The sequence below is a fragment of the Phalacrocorax aristotelis genome, chromosome 1 (genome assembly GCF_949628215.1).
Source record: "Phalacrocorax aristotelis chromosome 1, bGulAri2.1, whole genome shotgun sequence".
In the NCBI taxonomy this organism is placed as follows: domain Eukaryota; kingdom Metazoa; phylum Chordata; class Aves; order Suliformes; family Phalacrocoracidae; genus Phalacrocorax; species Phalacrocorax aristotelis.
This window is the reverse complement of record NC_134276.1, coordinates 11,881,088-11,903,829: the sequence shown is the minus strand read 5'-3', so window position 1 is coordinate 11,903,829 and position 22,742 is coordinate 11,881,088. Positions and strand designations below refer to the sequence as shown.

At 41.0% G+C, this 22,742-nt stretch overlaps 1 protein-coding gene across 4 annotated transcripts in view; it reads left to right on the top strand.

The window, feature by feature from the left end:
* The first annotated feature begins 3,869 nt into the window (after nt 1-3,869).
* SLC36A4 (solute carrier family 36 member 4) overlaps nt 3,870-22,742 on the top strand; it is a 122,316-nt gene continuing 103,443 nt past the window's right edge. Inside the window, exons 1-5 of one of the 4 annotated variants that reach the window (XM_075081111.1) lie at nt 3,870-3,969; nt 18,216-18,339; nt 19,091-19,181; nt 20,055-20,143; nt 21,459-21,554. In XM_075081111.1, the coding sequence (XP_074937212.1) occupies nt 3,873-3,969; nt 18,216-18,339; nt 19,091-19,181; nt 20,055-20,143; nt 21,459-21,554 (497 nt within the window). In that variant the 5' untranslated portion in view covers nt 3,870-3,872. Of the gene's footprint in view, nt 3,970-4,179; nt 4,343-18,215; nt 18,340-19,090; nt 19,182-20,054; nt 20,144-21,458; nt 21,555-22,742 lie in introns of those variants that run through there. The other 3 variants (XM_075081125.1, XM_075081117.1, XM_075081131.1) reach the window with 3 other exon arrangements.

Below are 22,742 nucleotides of genomic sequence, written 5' to 3'. Positions count from 1 at the left end.
AATACTTATATTCTTACCAATGAGGAACAAAATGCATATTACAAAATCATGAATAACCATCACATTATAGTACCTCCTGTGTTTTCTGAATATTCATTGATCACCACTTGTTACTCAGATACTTGATATAATTTTTGGAGCATATTAGAAAAATCTCTCTAAACACATAGGGAACCTCTTCCCTGAAGAAGGAACTTTGATGCAAATCGTGGGAAGTAGTAGAAACAAATTGTTTTCCTCTGGGTAGGAAGTGAGATAAAGATGTATTACATCCTTAAAGCCTTTTCAACACCTACATGGGATTTACTATGAGCCAGGTCGTGAAGTGCAATGACAAGGTAGAATGAATGAACACTCTTAACTGAATACAAATTTTGAATATACATTAATGATCTCATACACTTTTCTGAACAAACTTTGGCATTGCTAGAAACAATGGAGAATAAAAAATACCTGTGAACATAAAGAAAATAGATATACACTGTGTAAAGGCTTGACACAAACATTGTAACTAGTGAGCCATTTCCTTAAATTGATAGCCTGCAATCACAGATTGCCTACTGAGAACCCTTTTCCAAAATAAATTTGAGGAAGCCAAGCTCAGTTACATGGCTCTTTTGTTTAAAGAAAGTTTGGACAAGCATGGTACCTGGAAAGAAACATAGATTTGACAACTGAAAAAGGAATGTCTTCCCCATTAGAACTTATTCATTGTAGATAGTGAATTAACGATGCCTGTCTGAAGATGACTGAAGGTTCTGAGAGGCTTCAGAAGATTCTTGCATTTCTCCTGTGTAGAAAAAGACAAATTATTTTATTACACATTCTCTTTGCAAAACAGTTCTGTTTTAGGAAACCAACAGCTGGAAACTTTATTACTTAAGTCAAATCAGCCATAGATATAGGGAGAACCTTGAAAATTTTGGTGAAAAAATACTGATGGATTATTCTGGGAGCAACTAACATGAAAGATAGGTTAAAGGGTGGGTGCCAGGTTAGTGGAAGATCAGTCTCCAAGTTTCAAAATTCACAATAGACTAAGCTTGCTGGGAGAAGGTTCCACTGAAGGGTGATCCTTTTAGGCTAGACAGTCTAACTTCAGCTGAAAATCCTTCAGAGCATTATGTCTTTCTTTAAGATAGGACAACACCCCTTTCCTTCCCCCCTGCCTGTCCTTAATCAGCCCTATATAAGGGTTTTCAAACATGAAAATAAAAGTTCATGGAATTATAGGAGTTTTTACTGTACAAGTCTAAAATCCTTAATTTCAGAGGAAAGATATAGAGAGTAAGGATTCTGAGTATTTCTTCAGAGTGACCTTGAACTCTGATTGCAACTTTGTTTACACAGTATAGTTGAAACCTGTTTTAACACCTTGATACATTTGATTTCCAAAGATTAAAAAAAAAAAAAAGTGATTACAGGAAATACTGCTTTATTTTAATATGGATGAAAACATTTAATTATAAGCAAGGAATTTCTAAATCCATGCTGTTTCGCATTGTTTCACTATCTGCATTTCCCTGACATTTGTTTTGCTTATTGGTGAAGCTGTTGAGAAATCGTATTCTTACCTACAAGAGTGCGCAGAGAAGATGCAGTGTTCTTGTGGAATCCACAAAACGTGTAACATCGGTTTCAGGAAGTGAGTAATTTGGTTTGATACCATTAGTTACAGATAACACTTCCTATTAGTAACTCTTTTTCCAACGGCTGGTCCATCATTAACTATAGACATCATTAACTATGATTCTCACAAATATCCTTTTTGAACCTTTTTTTGTTTCACATAGGGAAAATAATTTGAACTTGTTGAAGCTGATCGGCTTTCAGGGGGCCAAACTGCAAATCCCCGACAAGCTGAGCTGTCAAGCACCGCTGAACTCTTTACTCCCACCCTTGTTTTCTGTCTTTGGTTATTAAATATGGCTCTATGCTTGCAGCACCCTCTCCAAAGCTGGGCTCCCCAGCTCTGCAGAGGGCTGCAGATGTCAGCAGGGCTTTATGGGGCTGTCAAACCTGGGGCTGCAGCAGCCCCATGGAGCAATGCTAATTCCCCTGAGGCTGCCTGTGCTGCTCTAGGAGCAGCTGCTCCTGAAAGGCTCTGAAGGAAAAAATAAGGACACAGGTAATTTGATAGCACTGGAGGGCAAACACAAATTATCCAGTGTTTCACAACTGTATGAGCTGTTGCTCATGGTGAGTGACTCACCACGGGCTCCGTCTCAGGCCATGCCAATCTCTCCGATGGCCGATCGCAAGGGGAGGCTGGGGCTCCTGCATCCTGTTGCAGGGAAGCCACGCACAGTGTTGCGGTATTGGTAGGAGTCTGACGAAAGGCTAGGGAGAGATCCTACCATTGAGTCACAAGGTTCAGACAGGACCCCCTTGCTTTCTAAACTCCTTCTCCAAGAGCAGTCTAGGTGCGGCTAAGTCCAGTCTTAGTCTCAGACTTGGTCAACAGTTTATTTTCTAAGGGTTGTAAAAGTAACCACTCATCACAGTATTTGTTGTTAGTAACTAATCTGCCAGATGCCCCAGCCAGTCACGTTCAATGAAAACAATAACGGCTAGATTAATGAATAGTACAAGTTATTAAACCAACAGATACACAGGTTCTTTGGATTACCAGTGATAAGATTGCTGGTTACAAGACACACATAAATACCAAAGATAAGAGTACACTGCTAGGCTACAAGTATGCAAAACAAACATGAAGCGACGCCAATATGAAGCAAAACAAGTCTAATACATTAGGGATTTAAAGTCACTCTGTAGCGGTTTCCAATCTTACCCGAAGGTGTCCCAGTGGGGGGGAAGAGAGGCTCAGCCTGTCAACTGGTCCCGAAAGTCAAAGTGGTACGTGATGGTATCTTCCCTAACACCCTCTTTCTCTTCACACATTTCATACTATTTTTTATCTTTCAGGTGGAGCTTGAGTGACTCTAGTCATACATACCTTTACTATGATTGGTGTAAAATTTCCTCACTTTATTTTTAAAAGTGTAGACTAGAAGAAATTCAAAGCGCATTGTCAGTGAGGGGTGGTCACACCTTAGAGGCAGGTAACTTTTGGGATGGAGGTGTGTTTTGGTATTATAATGATATTATAATGAGCAAAGTTCACCAGAAGGACGGCATTTTGTCAAAAGTATGACGGACTGTTGGCCCAGGGTGGCAAATATGCAGCGTACCAGCTCCGCGGTACCGCGAGTTCCCATTTAACACAGAGCCTGGCCGCGGTGCCTCCACACCGCTCCACCCTCCGGACAACTCCTCTTAGAGTCAGGACGCCAGGTTCTCCTGGCATTGCTGACATCTAAGGTTACTAGGGAACTTCCGTGGAACGGATTCCTCACATATCAACAGCACTCCACCTTGAAAGCTTCTTCAGTGCAGTACCTTTTCTGAAAACATAAGTTTAATTTCTGAGTCACCTCCAGCAGTTATTCCATACATGGCCACTGCGGCACAGCCAGGCTGGGGTGCCCAGGGGGCAGAGGGCACCTCTGCGGAGAGGTTCCTGTGGGGAGCCTGCTGCAACGGAGATCGCTGGCGAGGCTGGCCCACCGCGCCTGGCCCAGGCAGGGACAGGCCCTGTGCACACGTACTACACATACACGTACACATACACACATATACTCTTGTATATTAAAGGATTGATGCTTAACAGGGCACAAAGCGGTGGGGCTGCTGCTGCGCACAGAGAAAGCGCGGGACATAAGTCTGCAGGCGTCAAGGAGCGCAGCATGACTGCCCGCCGCACACCCAGCCCGGAGGACCAACACCCACTCTCCCCCACCGCACGTCTTGTCTTTCCGCCTGGTGTCTATGGTTGGCTCCCGGTCGGCGCAGCCCGCTGGGCGGGGCGCATGCGCAGCGCCTCGCCGTGCCGGGCGGCTCCACACCGGCGGAAGGGCGAGCGGAGCGGCGGCGGGGAGATGGACGGCGCCGGCAGGGAGGAGTTGGGTGAGGCGCGCCGTGCGGCCTGGCGGCGGGAGCGGCCGAGGGGCAGCGGGACGGCGGCTCGCCGCGGGGCGGAGAGGAGGGGACGTGAGCGTGAAGAGCGCCCGGCCAACTTCGCCCCCCCTCCCTTGGAGGAAGAATGGTTCAGCCCGCGGGGGATGCGCTGGAGCGCTCACGCCTCGAGGCGGGCGGGACGAACCATCCCACCGGCGGGGGGGTGGGCCCTCTGCGGCCGCCCTTCTGCGTCAGGCGGCGGCCCGTGGCTGCCCGGCGCAGCCCAGCGCAGCCCAGCCCAGCGCAGCGCTGGTCGTGCGGGGAGGTTCAGGAAATGGTTTCTCTTTGCATCGTTAGGGGATGCTCTTATCTTCGATGCAAGGTTGTGCGGTGTTTGGGGGGTGTGTGTGCTGGTGTTCTGGCTGTATTTACTGCAGATTGCTCTTCGGACCTTTAAATCCGGGTGTGGGAGGGCGCGCGTCTTTTCACCCCTTCATTTGTCCACCCACAGACAGACAAGAGAGAACTTGTAACAGCTTTAGGTATAAAGTAAAGCTGATTCTGGACTGAAAGTCTCATCTGGAAGCTGTGTTCCCCTGTGATCTCGAGCTCGCCCCCGGGGCGCTGCTGGGAAGCAGGGGACGTGCGTCGGGGTTTGCTGTCCCGGCGGCTGCTCCACCCTGCAGCGAGGGACCGCCGCCTCCCGCCCGACGGTGGCGGGGAGAAATTTTAGTCGTGGTGGGTTTTTTTTTCCTAAGGTTCACAGATCTGACAGTTTCTCTATTAGAAACCTCAGAACCGGATTTTTTTTAATGGGCTTACCTGTTTAAAAATACAGATCAACACTTGGTAAGATTTCAGAAGCTTTTTACATGGTTTGGTCCTATTGAACGCTTAATAAAATTTAAATCTTACCAGTGTGTCATCAGTTGAAAGTGTGTTAATCATGTAGAAATGTGTAACTTGGTCTAGACAGGACAGTGGGTTATTTAAGACTAACGTCTTTCCAAGTAAATGATCCCTTGTGTGTTGGGGTAAAAGCGCTCCTCATAAAAGCGCATAAGGAACTATGGAGACCTGTGTACGCTTTGGTTCAATAATTCAGGCGTCTCATTTTATTAACCTTCTGAATTTGACAGTTACGATGCAAAAGCAAACAATTCTTCCTGCTTACTGAGTAGCATTTGTTTAGAAATAACAATTCTCAAGATTTATAGATTCTATCATAATATTAAGTTACAGTCTGTAATGAAGCAAAATAAATGACACGAAGATATATTTTCCAAAGAAAAATAAAGAGTGATTCGAATAACTGCACCAAGCATGGCTTTAAAGTTCTTGAAAAACAAACACAACAAAAGCTAATGCTAACTTTTACTATTCTGGAAAATGTAATTATTAGTATTTAATAGGATTTTTTTTAAACCAGATAAGTTTTACTTTTTAATTTTCATTCTGGAAAACATATTTGAGGTTTTTGTTTGTTTGTTCTTATGTCTTGTATTCGGAAGGAGTTGAGGTAGTGGAAAATAAAAAGGGAGCTGACTTGCGTATGGATGAATAGGATTATCTGCTAACTCCCCCTTGAACTAGAAAAGCTACAGAAGTTTTTCATTCTTGACAAGCGTGCCCTTAGCACCACCATTCACGGTCACCTTGTATTGATCCTTAATTTCTTTGGCGGTTGGGGAAGCATGTGATTGTGTAACGTGGCAGATCTTGCCTGATTCACGTGTGTTTGGTGGACAATGCTGTTCTTCACAGTTTGCCTTCTGGAGAACTGCTGGGAAGGTTATTTTTAGGCTGAAGTTTGGGGAGTGGAGAAACAGGTATTTCTTTCTGTGGTTGGGGGAGTAACTGAGAGTTATACTGTGAGCTGCTTACTGAGCCAGCTGCAGATTCTGAAAATAATTAGTGACAATGTTGTCTTTGTAACTAATTTTTTTCTTGAGAGCCCTCGTTCAGAATGCTGAACTGAGAAGCTCTGCTATTCAGAGACTCGATCACTAATCTTGTCCTGTAAGAGCAGCCACAGGCTTGGTTAGGTGACGGAGGCTCTGGGCACGCCCTCTGGATCATGAGTACGGTGTTCTAAAGCCTGTGAGAAAATATTAGTGTAAAACCATATTTTAGGCTCGGGTGAAGATTGTGTGGTTCAATTTTTCTCTTTTATACAGCAGTCAAAACAGCTGCTTATTACATTGAATCTGTATCCTTGTTAGAGAGGCACTAGGTCACCCTCTATTTAATATAAATAAACACATTTCACAGGACTGTGAATCTTGTGCTGTGTTTCTGGCCATGTTAGCATGTTCTTGTGTAGGACCTCACTGAGTGGTGAAGTATCTACAAGACCCCTTTTGCCTACTGTTTTTTGTCAAGCATTGAATATACATGTGAAGTGGTGCTCTGACAAGATCTGTATGTTCCTCCTCCCCCAGGTCTTTTTATGCTTATAAGTCAAATCCTGTTCTTTCTGTTCAATGACATTGACTTCAAAACTCTCAAGAAAAAAAAAACAAAACAGATCACACTGCTAAATTGGATTTGGAAAAGGGATTTTAGATAGGAGGTTGTCTGGGAGGTGACATTCTCCAAAGGAACAATGGGAGATTGTATTTGTCTTTGTTTTTAGCATCTCCTTGGCCTTTAACTTGCTGTGCAGCCCTGGTGAACTGCTTCGTCCTTTTGCCTCTGTTTCACCCATAAACTGAAAATGATGGAATTAGTTTTATCCCTTGTGGTTCTGAGAGGTTTGGTTAATTTTGGAAGTATTAATTGCTTGAGCAGTACAGAAAAATTAACTAAAGATCTTGGTGCAAATTCATTTCTTTGCAAAGCTTTTGAACTAAAGGTTTACTTGAGTATGGTATAAAAGCTTTAGAATTAAGTACATTTAATAACAGTTCAAGGGTTTCTTTGGTAGTATGTCCATAAAAGTTGGCAAGATGCTGGCAAATTCTAGGAGGTAGAAAAATACACTGGAAGATACAAAACTGGAAATACTGGTCATAACAATTTAAACACTACAGATTTAATCTTGCTATGTAACTGTGGTTGGCTGGTGACTGAAATTCTTCAGAGGTCTTTGAGCATACAGTGTCAACATTTATGGATGATTATAGCATGATGTGTAGCTGTAATGAATCAGTGATTTATCTCTCTAGCGGGTTAAGGAACCATTTTAACATTGCAGTGGTAATTCTGGGAGAAGATGAAGTGCACTTTGTGTTGCCTTGCTTGATAGTAGTAGTACTTGCAGAGCATTTTGGCATCCTGCTTACATGGGTGTTCACAGAAGAAAGCAGAAACAGTGATAAATGTTGTTAAAGACTGTTAAAGACAATCTGAAGACAGCATTTGATCTGAAAACTTTTTGTGTTGGCATGATGAGAAAAAAATTTAATATTAGCTGAAGGCTGAAAATTGGCTGGTACTTTGGCAAAGTAAAAACAAGAGCATGTGTAGAAATTAATCCCCTCATTCTTAGTTGTGCTGAATGAAGATGATGCAAAATTTTCAGTGAATCGTGTGACTGAGCACTGGATTGTATCGTTAATAGTGTACGGTGTTTGGATGCAGTCTGGACAGCTTGGTGGAGCGTGGACCTAAGGTAGGCTGAGGTGTGCTCTGCACAACGTGCTTTCTGCGATAGCAGGCAGCCAGCTTCACCTCGATTCAGGTATGGCATGCGTATGCTGGTCTTGTAGCTGGAGTTTGAGATCATATTTAAACTGCACATATTGGACCTTTCTAGGAAGAAATCAAAGTCAAAGTGCATATTCCATGCCAATTTTCTGGCAGTGACTGGACTTTCCAGAATAATTTCTGGCTAGGTCCAAGTATGCAAAGCACTTGCTTTTCTGTTTTGTGATTATGTGTCTGCTTTATGGGGCAGAGAAAGCTCAGGGTTTCTTGCCTGGTGGCTTGCTCTAGACCACAAATTTGGATGTATTAAATTGGGATGTTACACAAATCTGGATGTCAGTGTGAGTTTGGACTGTGCAGTAGCTACATAGCCACAGTATTCCGACAGTAGGGATCTATTACCAAATGAAACCCCATGCTTAGAAAGTTGCGTGATCCAAACCTTGTATTATGTCCCAGTATCATTACTGTTAATGGATTCACATGTTTTATGCCAAAGCTATACAGCAGTTGTGGGATAAAGGAGGAATGATGGGGAAAAGAGGCAATTCAAGAGCATTTCTATGGCTACAGTAGTGACCAAATAGCATTGTTGGAGTGTTTTATATAATGCAGTGTTTTAGGGTAACCTGTAGTAAGTGTAGTTACCACAATATGGGTTGGTGCTTATTGTTGTCACCCATGTTTTAAATCTCTTCTAGTAGAATTTATTCTCAAATGAGCTGTTACGTTAGAATAGGATCAATGAACTGCCAGCTTGAGTGTACAGATAGGAAGCGGATATTGTGAGGTCTAATTTAAGCTATTTCTGAGAACATGGGTAAATAGTCAACCTAATCTACTCCAGTCCCCTCTGTATCTGTTGCCCAGGACCAGTATCCTAAAGGATGGCTGAAGAGATTTCAAGGGATTGTTATCATGGTTACGTACTGGTCCCACAAAGCAAAACATGTACATAAATGGATGTAGATTTTAAAGGGTTATTGTTCTGTGGAGTCTTACAAGCAAAGTGTTCTACTGGGTGCTTGGTCTAAAATCAGATTCTTTCACTCCAGATTTAATTTCTTCAGAAGTCGTCTTAGATTTCTACTGTTTTTTGTTGCGCTGACCTGCAAATATATGTTAGAGATTTAGCCTATAGCAGTAGACAAAATATCTAAGACTTACTATGACCTATACACATAAAGCACATTTAACTTTAATTTGCATTGTACGGGATAGTATATTTAACAATAGTAAGTTCAAATGTGTTGCGTTGAATCCTGCTTTTAAAAAAAAGAATTTCTTTATTGCCAGGCATATGCTCAGACAAATGTCTGCCTAATAACTGGGTTAAAATAAATGCCTCTCATCTGGTAAAAAAGGCCAGTCATAGAAGATAATTAATTAATCCTCCTACTGTGCTCTAGTTTTGTGTCATTTTGCTGCTGTCGTGACCAGCTACCCCCTCAGAGAAAAGCTGGTGGGAGTGGTCTTGGAGCTTTGGAAGGCCTGGTTGTATTTTTGAGATACAGTAGGTGAATGGTTTTTTCTTTTTCTTTTAAGGATTATCAATTTGATTAGCATTTGAGAAGTTGAAGTACAGCGGTGTGGTAAACTAATAGCAATAAAATCAGTTACATAATGCAAATTCTGTGCAATGAACGTTGGCAAAGATTGTATCTGTAAAAAGAAGCATATAGAGGTGTTTGCTTTAACTGAATGCAGCTTTAAAATTTTTTAGTGGGACATTTGGGGAGAATCACCTTCTTTCTCTGTGGTCAAATAGACCCATTTCAATATTTAAGTAAGGTGAAATCTTCCCTTCTCTCTGGAACAGCCGGTGCTACATTCTTCACATAAGGAAATTCCCTGTAAAAACATTGTTTTGACACTTACCAGCTTGGCACATGAATGTTGTCTGGCTGCTGCTTAGCTGTATTTAAAAGCAGAATGTTTAAAGAAACGACTAAGATCCTGCCATTCTATTAACTTTTATTGACATTCAAGTCTTCATTCATTTCAACCTGTAGACCAGTGATGGTGGACAGGTTAGCATGAGTGTACTGAAAGCAGAATGTCGGTAACTGTAATGTGTAGCAGAAAGTGGTATGTGTGCCAAAACCTTTCAGTTCTTGCATGTAGTGACTACAGCATAGCAGCTGCTCCTTTTAAATAGGAGGTTCCATGCTATGAGGGTTCAAGTTTTATATGAAATGTATGGCTGTGCACATTGAGCCGCTTTGTAAATAAAACTTTAATGTGGCTTTTCAAAGTTAGTATTTTTTATGATGCATTCCTTTTCTGTCATTATCAGTGATGGCTCACGGCTTTCAGCTGGGAAGGCAATTGAGTATGAAATTGGGATGTTCTATTGCATAAGTGGTACTAATAAAATAGCAGAATGGTCTTGGAAAACAGATACTAAAAAATATGTAACTTATACCTCCCCAGGATTTGGAAATAAATATTCAAACAGCCATGGTAAACAAATGCACTGATTTTGACTGGGATACAGTTAATTTTTTTCCATAGTAGCTAATACCGGCCTGTGCTTTGGATTTGTGCTGGAAACAGTGTTGATAATTCAGGGATGTTTTAGTTACTGCTGAGCAGGGCTTACACAGAGCCAAGGTCTTTTCTGCTTCTCACCCCACCCCACCAGTGAGTGGGCTGGGGTTGCATAAGGGGTTGGGAAGGGACACAGCCGGGACAGCTGACCCAAACTGACCAAAGGGATGTTCCACACTGTATGACGTCATGCTCAGCATATAAAGCTGGGGGAAGAAGAAGGAAGGGGGGGACGTTTGGAGTGATGGCGTTTGTCTTCCCAAGTAACCGTTACACGTGATGGAGCCCTGCTTTCCTGGAGATGGCTGAACACCTGCCTGCCCATGGGAAGGAGTGAATGAATTCCTTCTTTTGCTTTGCTTGCGTGTGCAGCTTTTGCTTTACATATTAAACTGTCTTTATCTCAACCCCTGTATTTTCTCACTTTTACTCTTCCAATTCTTCCCCCCATCCCAGTGTGGGGGAGTGAATGAGCGGCTGTGTGGTGCTTGGTTGCCAGCTGGGATTAAACCATGACAGCATATTTAGACATAATTTTTACCCTGAAAGGACAGTCAGGTGTTTTACCCAAGTAGCTTAAGTTAAAAAGTGGGGGCTATATTAAATTCACTGTTGCTTTCATTTCTGGTTAAGATGATTGTGTAGTGTAGAAGACCTTGCAGTGATGGAGGAGTACAACTATGCTTGAAGAGGTCTCAAGTTGAAATAAGAGCACATGCTTACAGTTGTTCTTGCTTGTAGAGACTGTGTGCTGTGCTGTAGTTCAGAGATCTCTGTTGTGATTTTTGCGGTTTTATGGGTCTTCCTGAATCTTAAGATGCAGACTATCTGGAGAAAGGTTCAAGTACAGAACAGCATAGAGCAAAAGGCATAAGGAGAAGTGGTAAAGAAGATTTAATAGACCTTTTATACTGTATGCAGAAAAAATGAGTAGTTACAAGGCTGAGAGGAGATGTAAGGTTGTGGAAGCAAATGCATGAGGTGAAAACAATCAAACACAAGTATTTATGTAGTGTTTTGATATGGAGATAACTTAGTGGATCCAGCAGGGAATCCCTTGATGAAAAAGAACAACATGCTGTAAAAGTTGTGCATGCTTGAGAATCGTTTGTCTGGCAAATCATTTAAGTGAAAACTCAAGAAATAGCATGAGGACAAAATATTCCATCGCAAAAATTCAAGACCCGTAAAGGTTAGTGTATGCGACTTATGCGTAGCTATACTTTTCACTTACGGAGGGGAACTTTTACTTTCTGTGTTCTAGTAGGACATCATTGGAAATGCAAAATCTCTCCTCATGCAAACTTTAAAAAAGTGATATGATAGTGCTGTTGCCTGAGGAAATGATATGAAATTGCTGCCGTACAGGATCTTCCTCTGCTCTGCTCCCATGAGACCCCATCCTGAGTATGAGTACTGCATCCTGCTCTGGGGCCCCCATTGCAACACAGGCATGGACCTGTTAGAGCGGGTACAGAGGAGGGCCCTGGCAATGGTCCTGTGAAGAAAAGCTGAGAGGGTTGGAGTTGTTCAGCCTGGAGAAGAGAAGGCTTCGGGGAGATCCTTATTGCCGCCTTTTAATACTTAAAGGGGCTTATAAGAAAGATGGAGAGAGTCTTTTTACCAGGGCTTGTAGTGACAGGAGAAGGGGCAAGGGTTTTAAACTGAAAGAGGGTAGGTATAGGTGGACGTAAGGAAGACTTTTTTTTTATGATGAAGGTGGTGAGGTACTGGAACAGGTTGCCCAGAGAGGTTGTGGATGCCCCATCATTGGATGTGTTGAATGTCAGTTTGAACAGAGCTTTGAGCAACCTGGTCTAGTGAAAGATGTTCCTCCCCATGGCGGGAGTGGGGGGTGGAAAAAGATGATCCTTAAAGGTCATAAGCCTTTAAAGGTTTATATTGACTGTAGGTGTGGTCTAAAAACTTTGCGTATAACATCTTTTTGTGGAGAAGCTGGTTATCTTTCTTTTGGGTTGTTACAGTAGGTCACATGTAATATGTGGTCGTGTTATATGACCACAGGTCAACATGATTGGTTACAATCTCGAGGAGTAAATTGTATGGTGAAAACTGTATATGAAAGATACTTAAAAACTGCATCATGCTCAGGTAGATGTTTCCTTAAAACTCAAGTTTACCATTATCAATAGCAGGCAGAGAAGTAGGCTGCTACCCAAGTGACCTGCTGTTTGTCCAGGTGGCATCCCTGGAAAGCACAGTGGTTACTGATGTTTCAAATAGCAAAGGGTTTTTCCCCCATAAGAATTCATGTATTGGAAGTGGTGGTGTACAAAGGGACTTAAGAATTTAAATATACGAGGACGGTATGTGTGGCATGAAAGATGGAGAGGTAGGAGCAGGCTCATCAGCCAGGGTGGAGGCTACCTTTTTGAAACGAATCTTATAGTGTGAGCTTTCTTCCTGCCTCTTTGAGAAGGCAGTAATGAAAACAAGCAGTCTTCTCACTCCTGAACGAAGGTCAGGGTAAGTCAACCGAGGCAGAGATGAAGAAAAGGGGTAATGGTCAGGCGTGTAGCCTCATAGGTGAAGAGGCTGGCTTCTCTTTGAATGATCAGAGGAAATGGCCTCAAGCTGCGCCAGGGGAGGTTTAGGTTGGATATGCGGAAAAACTTCTTCACCGAAAGCATTGTCAGGCATTGGAACAGGCTGCCCCGGGAGGTCGTGGAGTCTCCATCCCTAGAGGTATTTAAAAGAAGGGTAGATGTGGTGCTTGAGGATATGGTTTAGTGGTGGACTTGGCAGTGATAGGTTAGCGGCTGGACTTGATGATCTTAAGGGTCTTTTCCAACCTAAACAATTCTATGATTCTATGATAATTCAGTCTGGGAAGCCAGCATCTCCTCTATTTCATGGGTTATCTGTCATCCTGTTCTTCTTAGTCTTCCATGACAAATACAATGAATTTAAATGAATTAGGACAGTATATTTTATCTGACTTGCATATATCTTACTTATATTCTATTAATTCTTAAGTCCAAAAATGTTTATCTTTTTGTCATAATCAGTCAACTGCTGTGTGGGACAAATGAGTTTATGGCTCAAGATCAGAGGTAAGGCCAACAAGGGGAATGGAAAGGTGAGTGTCCGCCACAGACCACCAAGACATGAAGAAGAGGTGGATGAAGTCTTCTTTAAACCTCTTTAAAAAGAGGCAGAAGCAGCCTTCCGTTGACAGGTCCTGTTTCCCATGGGGGACTTTTACCACCTAGTGCCTCTAGGGGGGCAACATGGCAGGGCCCAAGGAATTGTCAATTTTTCTGGGGTGCTTGTAGGACAATTTCTTTCATGCAAGTGCTTAATGAGCCAACTAGGGAAAACATGTTGCTGGTTCTGCTACTCACAAATATGGAAGAAGATGGATGGCAGCCTTGGCTGCAGTGACGATGAAGTTGAAGATCCCGAAAGCAAGCAAGGCGAGTTCCAGATTAAAGTGTGCTTCGTGGGAGTGGATGTAGATGTGTTCAGGTCATCTTGGTCAAGAGCCTAAACATTTTTGTTCTATTTATTTTGTAATGGTAGAGTGGAAAATGAGAACTGAATTGTGTATCTCTCTAGTGTACACAGGAGAGAAACTCTTTTTTTTTTAATGATGTAAGCTAGAATTTACGTAGATGCTATGCATTAGTTTCTATATAGCTGCTATTTTATTTTCCTGCCAGAGTAGAACCCAGAAAAATTCAGTGCATTTTGCCAGTCTGATCGTGCTGTTCTTTGGTGACAAAGGAGTAGGTAACTTCTTCGGCATCTTATGGAATACTGATAACTAGGAAAAATAGTATTGAACTTCTTTGAGAGTTATCTAAATATTTTAAAAATTCCTTGCTGCTAAAGATTTTGATACTGAAATCTTGTTCTGTAGTGTTTTAAATTTTTGTTTGTTTTAAGATGTTTCTGGTGTGAATTAAATCTGCCAGGTATTGCAAATATGTGTATTTTGCCTGGAGCTTATTTGGTACAATGTTTCATATGCATTTGTGGAATGTGCGGAAATAATGAGGACTGGTATTCACACAGATGACAAAATAAACCATCAAAAACACTGAAAAGGATCTTATTTAAGGACAGCCTACTCTGAAGCAGTCCTTCAGTAAGCTACAAAACTACTTCACAGGAAAAGTTAAAAATGACAACTTGTTTAAGAAGAACTTTTAAAAGTAACGTAGTAGCTGAACCGAGGATGATTAGATTGTAAGCTCTTTAGGGCAGAGGCTGATTTCTTTGTGTTTCTGCAGAGCACTCCTAGCCAGGACAGTTAAGTAATTATCAGAGCTGGGATAGCAATAACAATAACCCTTAGATGACTAGATGGCTTTAGGCATGGGCAGGTGAATTTTTGAGGGGAAGAAATAGCTTGTCTTAGAAAAATTCTTATTACTTAAAAAATGAGGGGAATGCTTGAGTATGTCTAAATCCATTCTTAAAGGGCTACCTTTGTGATCAGAAGAAGGGTCAGGAAGTTGGGAGAAAGTAAAATGGGATGTCTATAAAATTCAGATTCTTCTGAGCGTGATCTGGTTCTGTGGTAAACAGTGTGTATGTATATCTCAAACCTTTCAGTATCAGGCTGGAATGGAAGAAGAGAAATTCACTTTTCTCCCTCGATGGAGCAGTTGCTGATACTCACCAGTGCTATTGGTCCTAAGAGTCATTCTGGTCCCCTCATACTGCTAAATAGGAACCTTACTCCATGTTGTCATTATTGTTTAGCATTACAAACAACATCCTACAAAATGTGATGGAGTCAAAACTGGAAAAGTAATTTAATGATGATTTCACTTACATGTTGCTGAATCTCATGTGATCAGAGACTTTGCACACTTCTAGTTTGGCTTGTTCCTAGTGAAAACACTTCAGATTGTTAGTTTAGACTCAATATTTAAAAAAATGAAAATAAGCCTAATCACTTCCCCGTGGGTGAAACTTCCAGCATTGGCACTTTGCTTCCTCCGACCCCTGAGGGGACAGGCTTTTACTCCAGAACTAGATATGGAAGGCTTGGTGAGTGTCGACTGAGCCCAGCAGTGACTCAGAGCTGAGAGAGGAAGGTCGTGGCATCCTCAGGAACTAGTCAACAAAGTGCTGTGGGAGTAGAGAGGAGGAAATCCTTTGCTGAACCTTCTTTTGATCAAGTCAGAGACTATGTGCCATGTAGTGAAAGATGATTAAGTCTGTCTTAACATGTATAATTAGAATATCACAGAGTATAAATTTGCTTTGCAGTGTCCTTTCTGGTTGAGTCTCTGACCTCTAATTTTGCTCTCCACTGGGCATCTTTGCTTCTGTCAGTTGCTTTCATTCCTGTCTTTCAACTTTATTTACACCAAATTCAGATGACCCTTTGCTGTTTTCAGGAGAGTTTGAGCTATATGCTTTTAATTTTAACTACCTGGATAAGATGCTTTCTGCTTCATAGAATATATTACACTTGTTCTACAGTTTTTCTTTATAAGGTCCTCTTGCTTAGTATTGGCTTCAGTGCCCTGCTGATGGGTTAGACATCTTCAAAGTTTCAGAAAGACCGTAATGATTTGTTGAATTGCTGAGGTGGATTGACCCTGGCTAGATGCCAGGTGCCCACCAAAGCTGCTCTATCAGTCCCCTCCTCAGCTGGAGAGAGGAGAGAAAAATACGATGAAAGGCTCGTGGGTGGAGATAAGGACAGGGAGATCACTCAGCAATTACTGCCATGGGCAAAACAGACTCAGCTCGGGGAAATTAATTTTATTTATTGCCAATCAAACGAGAGTAGAGTAATGGGAAATAAAACTAAATCTTAAAACACCTTTCCCTGATCCCTCCCTTCTTCCCAGGCTCAACTTCTCTCCTGAAGTCTGTATCTCCTCCCCCCTGAGCAGCACAGGGGGACGGGGAATGGGGGTTGTGGTCAGTTCATCACACATTGTCTCTGCTGCTCCTTCCTCCTCACGGGGAGGACTCCTCACACTCTTCCTCTGCTCTAGTGTGGGGTCCTTCCCAAAGGAGACTCCTCCACAAACTTCTCCAACACAAATCATTCTCACAGGCTAGAGTTCTTCACAAACTGCTCCAGGGTGGGTCCCTTCCATGGGGTGCAGTCCTTCAGGAACAGGCTGTTCCAGCGCGGGTCCCCCACGGGATCGCAAGTCCTGCCAGCACACCTGCTCCTATGTGGGCTCTTCTCTCCACAAGGCCACAGGTCCCGCCAGAAGCCTGCTCCAGCGTGGGCTTCCCATGGGGTCACAGCCTCCTTCGGGCGCATTCACCTGCTCTGGCATGGGGTCCTCCACGGGCTGCAGGTGGATATCTGCTCCACTGCTAACCTCCACGGGCTGCAGGGGCACAGCCTGCCTCACCATGGTCTTCACCAGGGGCTGCAGGGGAATCTCTGCTCTGGCGCCTGGAGCACCTCCTCCCCCTCCTTCTTCACTGACCTTGGTGTCTGCAGAGCTGTTCCTCTCAGTTATTCTCAATCCTCACTCCGCCCGCAAAGATGCGCAGTTCCGCTCCCTCCCCCCCACTTATTAACTATGTTACCCCAGAGGCGCTACCACCATCACTGATGGGCTTGGCCTTGGCCAGCAGCGGGTCCATCTTGGAGCTGGCTGGCGTTGGCTCTGTCAGACATGGGGGAAGGTTTTGGCAGCTTCTCACAGAAGTCACCCCTGTAGCCCTTCCGCTACCAAAATCATGCCATGCAAGCCCAATACAATGGCTAATTTTTAGTACATTCTGTATTTCATGACTAGTTTTGTGCATGTGTCTTGTTTTCAAATTAAGTAGTAATTTTTATCAGATTGACCATAATAACTCCCCAAAATAAAACTCATGTTTGACAGATTCATATACCTCTATGTACTTTAAAGACGTCAGTTGTCCATACCTTCTTTTAAATGCTTCTAAAATCTCACTGGCGTTACAGATTTCACAGGTATTCAGTTAGCATCTATGTTTTTCTTACGAAACAAAGAAGCTTAGTATGGTTAAGGTATTTAATGTTCATTCAAACTATGAAATATTTTTGCTTGCTGAATAGTGAAGCATGTTTTAATGCAGCTAATGTCTTTTCTGGTATTCTTCAGAGTTTTCAGAGTTCTGTAAATAATGTGATAATTCAGTGAGGTGTGCTCTTGCACACTTAGAAATACTCAGTAGTTTTTTTTTCTTAAATAGAAAACATTAAAATTACGGGGATTTTTTTTTTGAGTGAAAATGGTGGAAGTTGAGACTTATTCAATACATTTTATGAATGAATACTGTGGTAGGCAAATGTAAGATAAATAATCTTTTTGCCCTTGGCAGGATTTGTTTTGCTTAACTGTGGTAATTTAAAAATGGTTATAATTTAATCAGCATTAAACTGGCGTAATCTGTTAGCTTTGCCTGAAAGGCAATTTTGTTCCCTACTGGCTGCTTGCTGTTGCTTGGTGCTGTTGTTTAGCGGGACGGTGGGATTGCGTGTGTTGAGTGCAGTGGTAGTTTATGTTACTTTAAAAGGTTGATGAAACTGCAGCTTTCAAAGCATGCAGCCTGATTCTGTCATCTTGTCTCCAGTCACATGTGAGAGAACCATCTTCTGGGGTACCTATCTTAGCTACCCATTTCAGCATGGGATGAGTTGGGGGGGTGCCCTCCCTCACCACTGATAGAAAGGGAGAGTAGACTAAATGCTTGGTTTAGCAATAGCTAATAGTGGGTAAGATGAATCTCATCCTTTTGTAACGACAGATGACTTTTCTGTTTTGTTGTGTGTTTATTAGCTTGCAAAATAATCTAAGCCATCCACATTTTGATGCTACTAAGTTGTTTTTCTTAATGAGAAACTGTAGTGTTTGGCCATAATATTAATATTAACGATGATTATAATAATAATAATAAGACACTGTGCCCCTATAAAGAATTTCCTGTGCAAACTTTTAGTGTACATCTCTATCTGCCTAAATCAGCTTTGTAGTTAGTAATGCCCATAAACCTCACAGCATGGCAAATTGAGTCATGTTTTACTTCTAAACTATGTTTGTTTCTAATGCTTATTTTGTGTTAACTCTATTATATAGACATGGAAGTAATGAAACCTTTAATTGATGAACAAAATTCAGATGGCATCTCAGATGAAGAGCATGAAAATAATTTCCTGCCAGTTGAGAAGCATTACCAGCTTGATAATGAAGAAGGCATTACGTACGTATTACTCTTAAGTATCAGTTTGTTAAAAACTGTTGAATCCAACTTGTTTCTCATGAATAGTTTACTGAACTCTTAAGGGGTTTTCCTGCACCCACAGTACAGTTTTGTTGTTATTCTTTGGGACTTTGCATAGTTCTGTCAAAAAGCAGCCCTGTTTCAGTGTGTGGAAGCTAACGACCTACTGGCCATAAAATATTCCAAGGTGCCCATTTGTAAACTGATTGGGTCACTCAAAATCCAAGCACTATTTAAAGAAGATTTTGATTGGTTTTATCTTTTCATTATGAAACTTCAGAAGACTTTGGAAATAATCTATTTGTTAAAGTTTAATTAGAAGATCTTGTAAAGGTCTTTTTTTTTTTTCCTTTGACACACTTTGGCTGTCAGAGCTGTGATTAGTAGCTGGTAATTGTTTTGAATGTTATTCATTCTAAAATAGCACTGATGAAACTTGGTAATTTTGACTCTAAGGCAGAAGGACAATAAAACTGCACAGCAAATAGTGTTTTGCGAAGGAACTGAAGATGATACTTGTATGTTCAATTGGAGGGAGCTCACATCTAAAGATCAATAAGAACATTCTTCGGATGTGCCGGACTACTTTAAAGTAGTTGAAGTTCACAAATTATCCCTGTGTGTTAATGGATGATAGAGAGTGTGAGTTTGCTTTTGGTGTTTTTTTTTTTCTTATTCCCATACCAATCCAAGTGTACTTCTGATGTGACCTTTTCTATGTTTATCTCAGGTTTATACAAACACTTACGCACCTCCTCAAGGGAAACATTGGAACTGGGCTTCTTGGTCTTCCACTTGCAATAAAAAATGCTGGCATTGTGGTAAGAATTCAGATATTTTTCATAGATTAGAAAAATTATCTAGAAAGATCTACAGATATATTTCAGAGCCTGGAAAACTAAAAGCTCAACCAGCTTCAACAGAGTTGTGTTCTATTTTTCCTCTTTAGTTTGGTGAAGTGATTACTGAAGATTGAGATTTTTATTTTTTAAAAAAAGTTGCTACTTCACTCTGAAGACTTTATAGCATGTATTGTATTTTTGCTTAGCCAAAGTGTTCTTCTGGGGAAAACCAAAGCTTTATAAGAAAAAAAAAGATTTTTGATTCACTCACAGTCCTATGATGTCTCATGGGAATTGTTATAGGGTTGTCTTATCTTTGTCCAGACTTCTCTCTAGCCAGATTGTATGTCCTAGAGTGCAGCGTCAGCTTGTTAAATCAATCTCCATTTTCTGCAGAAACAGGGTATAACACAGGCTAGTTTGTACTGGGTAACAGACAACACATTTCCTAAGGCAGGGTAAATTTAATTTAATTTAAAGGAAAGAAACCTTTCTTAACATTGCCACTTTAAAGCGTTTCAATATGCAGTCTTCTCTCTTGACAAATTTTTTTGGCAAATAGCTTAATGGAGCTGTTAGAGGCATGAAGTTGTTCATGCCCATTTGGTATTTATGGCTTGATCACCCCTGAGTAGCCCTCTGTCAAGTAGTGAACTAAAAGTGAGGAATGCCATAAAACATCAGTGGCAAATCCTCCTCTGAGAGGGGAAAAAAATCCAGTTGCATAAGATTTTAAATTATGTATTTATTTGTTACAATATGAAATTTTTGCATGTGAAGATTTTCCCCCCAGCGTATTTTCATGAAAAATTCTGTTTCTCCTCCATGTTCTCCTTTTTTTTTCCATACCAGATTGGACCAATCAGCCTTGTGTTCATAGGAGTTATATCTGTTCATTGTATGCACATCTTGGTACGTTGCAGCCACTGTCTATGTCAGAGGTAAATGTGGAACTACTCATTCTGATGCTGAGTTTGAGTATTTTTTTTCTTTCTTCTTTTCTATTTTTAATTTTTTGGCCTACAGAATGTCCTGATGCTGTAGCAGTTTCTTCAGATCAGAATCTTATACTTCAACGAAACACCACTCAAATTCTTACTGTTTGACTATAAATGATAGCTGTGCTTTGTGCAACACTGCGTTAATACACTGAAAGAATATTTCTTCTCTGCTCATATACAAAATTAAGTTGGTTTAACTTGTATGGCCCAGTATTCTGTTCCCTGTTTTAGCTGACAAATAATCAGATCTTTCTCATTGTGATTTTAATTGCTTAGTTTCAGTCCTTTAGTCTTTCTTTATCTTCATAGCTTCTGAATTTTCATAGCTTTGAAAAGTGTCCAATTTATAAATAACCAGTTTATAAGTACTTTTATAGGAACTAGAGATAAACTAAGAATTGCTGTTAATGTCTTTCATGATTATATGTGAGCTCTGTCTCTTTGGATTGTGACAACTTGATTCTTCCAAATTGTAGTGCTGAAGGAATGCGTTAAAATGTTGCTAATGAGCTGGAAAACACTAGATACCCCTCCAAGTGAGATGTACAGTACTGAGGGGGAAGCAGTTATTCAGATTTGACCGATAGATTACTTTGATTAATAGTGACTTTTATTAAACATTAGTATCTTACTGTCAGGTGTTAAAGGGAAGCAGTGGGAGGGTCTTGTATTAAAAAAGTGCAATTAAGTTTTTGAACTGAATAGAAACACAGAACTGTTTGTGTCCCTGTAGGTGGAAGAGCTATCTTACTAGTTTAATGTGATATTGTACTCTAAAGGGATCCTGTCATTCCTGAATTCTTTGGTTTTTTTCCTCTGTAGTTTTGAATGGTTTTTGAAGAGGTACATAAAACTAAGATCACTGAGGCAATTGTGATTGACAGCTTGTCCAGGAAAATCTGTTGAATCCTGTTGAATTTCTTTGTGGCTTCTAGGTTTGGATTAATTTCTTAAGCTGATATTATAAGAATCTATTTTTGGATTACTATATCAAGAAGGTTGTTCTGTAAGAAGCTGATGTAGTACTGTTGAATTAGAGGGAAGCAGCATTGTGATTCACATGCTTGTAGAGTGCTGAATAGCCGTTGCTGGGGGAAAGAAGCCCAAACCATACCTTTAAAATTACGGAGCTGCAGAATGGTGCCACAGGTGATTACTTATTATAATCCTGGGAGGCCACCAGCATTTTCAAGGTAGGAATCTAGGCCCTTGTAGTTTCTAGTAACTCTGTTCTTTCTTCACTCTTTGCTTTCAGGATGAAAAAATCCTCTCTGGGGTACAGCGATACAGTTAGTTACGCCATGGAAGTGGGGCCCCTGGCTGCTCTTCAGAAACGAGCTCCTTGGGGACGGTAGGTTTGCATGAGAGTTTAATTTAATAAATTCGCTATTAAAATTTAATGGCTATACTTGGAATGGTTAGGAAAATTCGTTTTTACTCAGGTGTTACCTGCTTTAAGAATGTGTTCTCCATGCTTGAAGTATTTTTATGCAGTGTTATTTGTTATTTCCTGCAGCTAGTAGTGGTGACATGAGAGGATTGGGGGGTGTCTCTGTTGGGCATTTCAGTTTTCAGGGCTACAAGGGCTGTGAAGAAAATAATTCAGTAATATAGGAAGAGATGTGGTATAACCAGAAATGCATTCTGTATTGTCTAATGTAGTGAAGTAATTTAAGTTTTCATTCTCTTTTACCGTAAACACATTTCTCTGCATCAGAGTTCAGTCTTTAAGCAGGATGACACTGCAAATATAATTGACTTCAATATATTTATTCTGAAAGGAAGCAAAACAGTTCTTTGTTTCCTGTTTAAATATAACATACAAATAATGGAGAAATATTTACTATATTTTACAGTAATGACATACAGATATTAATAGCTTGTTGTCTCTCTTAAATACTTTATCCCGCTTCTGAAAAAGACCATTATTTTTCCTTTGCCATTTGTTGCTGTATAGCTGTTTATAGAGTTTATGGTATGACTACACAGTAGTGAAACTCAAAAACTCAGACATGTTGTTCAATGCTAATTGAAAGTGGGCTTTTTTCCTCACTTGAGGAAGAATTTTTTTTGTTCCTGTTATTTTCAAGGATGCAGCATCTTACGTCATGTGTTTTGGCTATTACTTTGTTTTAAATAAGAAAAAGGTGAGTTAATCTTTTAAGATCTTTTGTGATGACTCCATAGGAATGGAGTAGAGTTCAATTAGAGAGAAAATTGGTTTGTCGTGAAATATAATGACAATTCTGTAATGCACCAAAGAGTTACAAGCCACAAATGGCAATTTGATTTCCAGAGACACTGTGCTGCAGCAAATCCATTCTCTGAGGCAGATCTCTGCTGTATGCCTGACTGTAGCAAATAGCTTCATTACAGAGTGTCTTCATTGTGTATAACATTTTTCAAAAACAATCTGAACCATAGTTTAGAGTGATTTTTCAATGAGATAGTGTCGGAATGTGTGTTTGGATGCATTGATATAGACCCACTTAGTAAGATGTGAAAATGTTTGTTATCTTGAATTGCTGAAACTTTTACT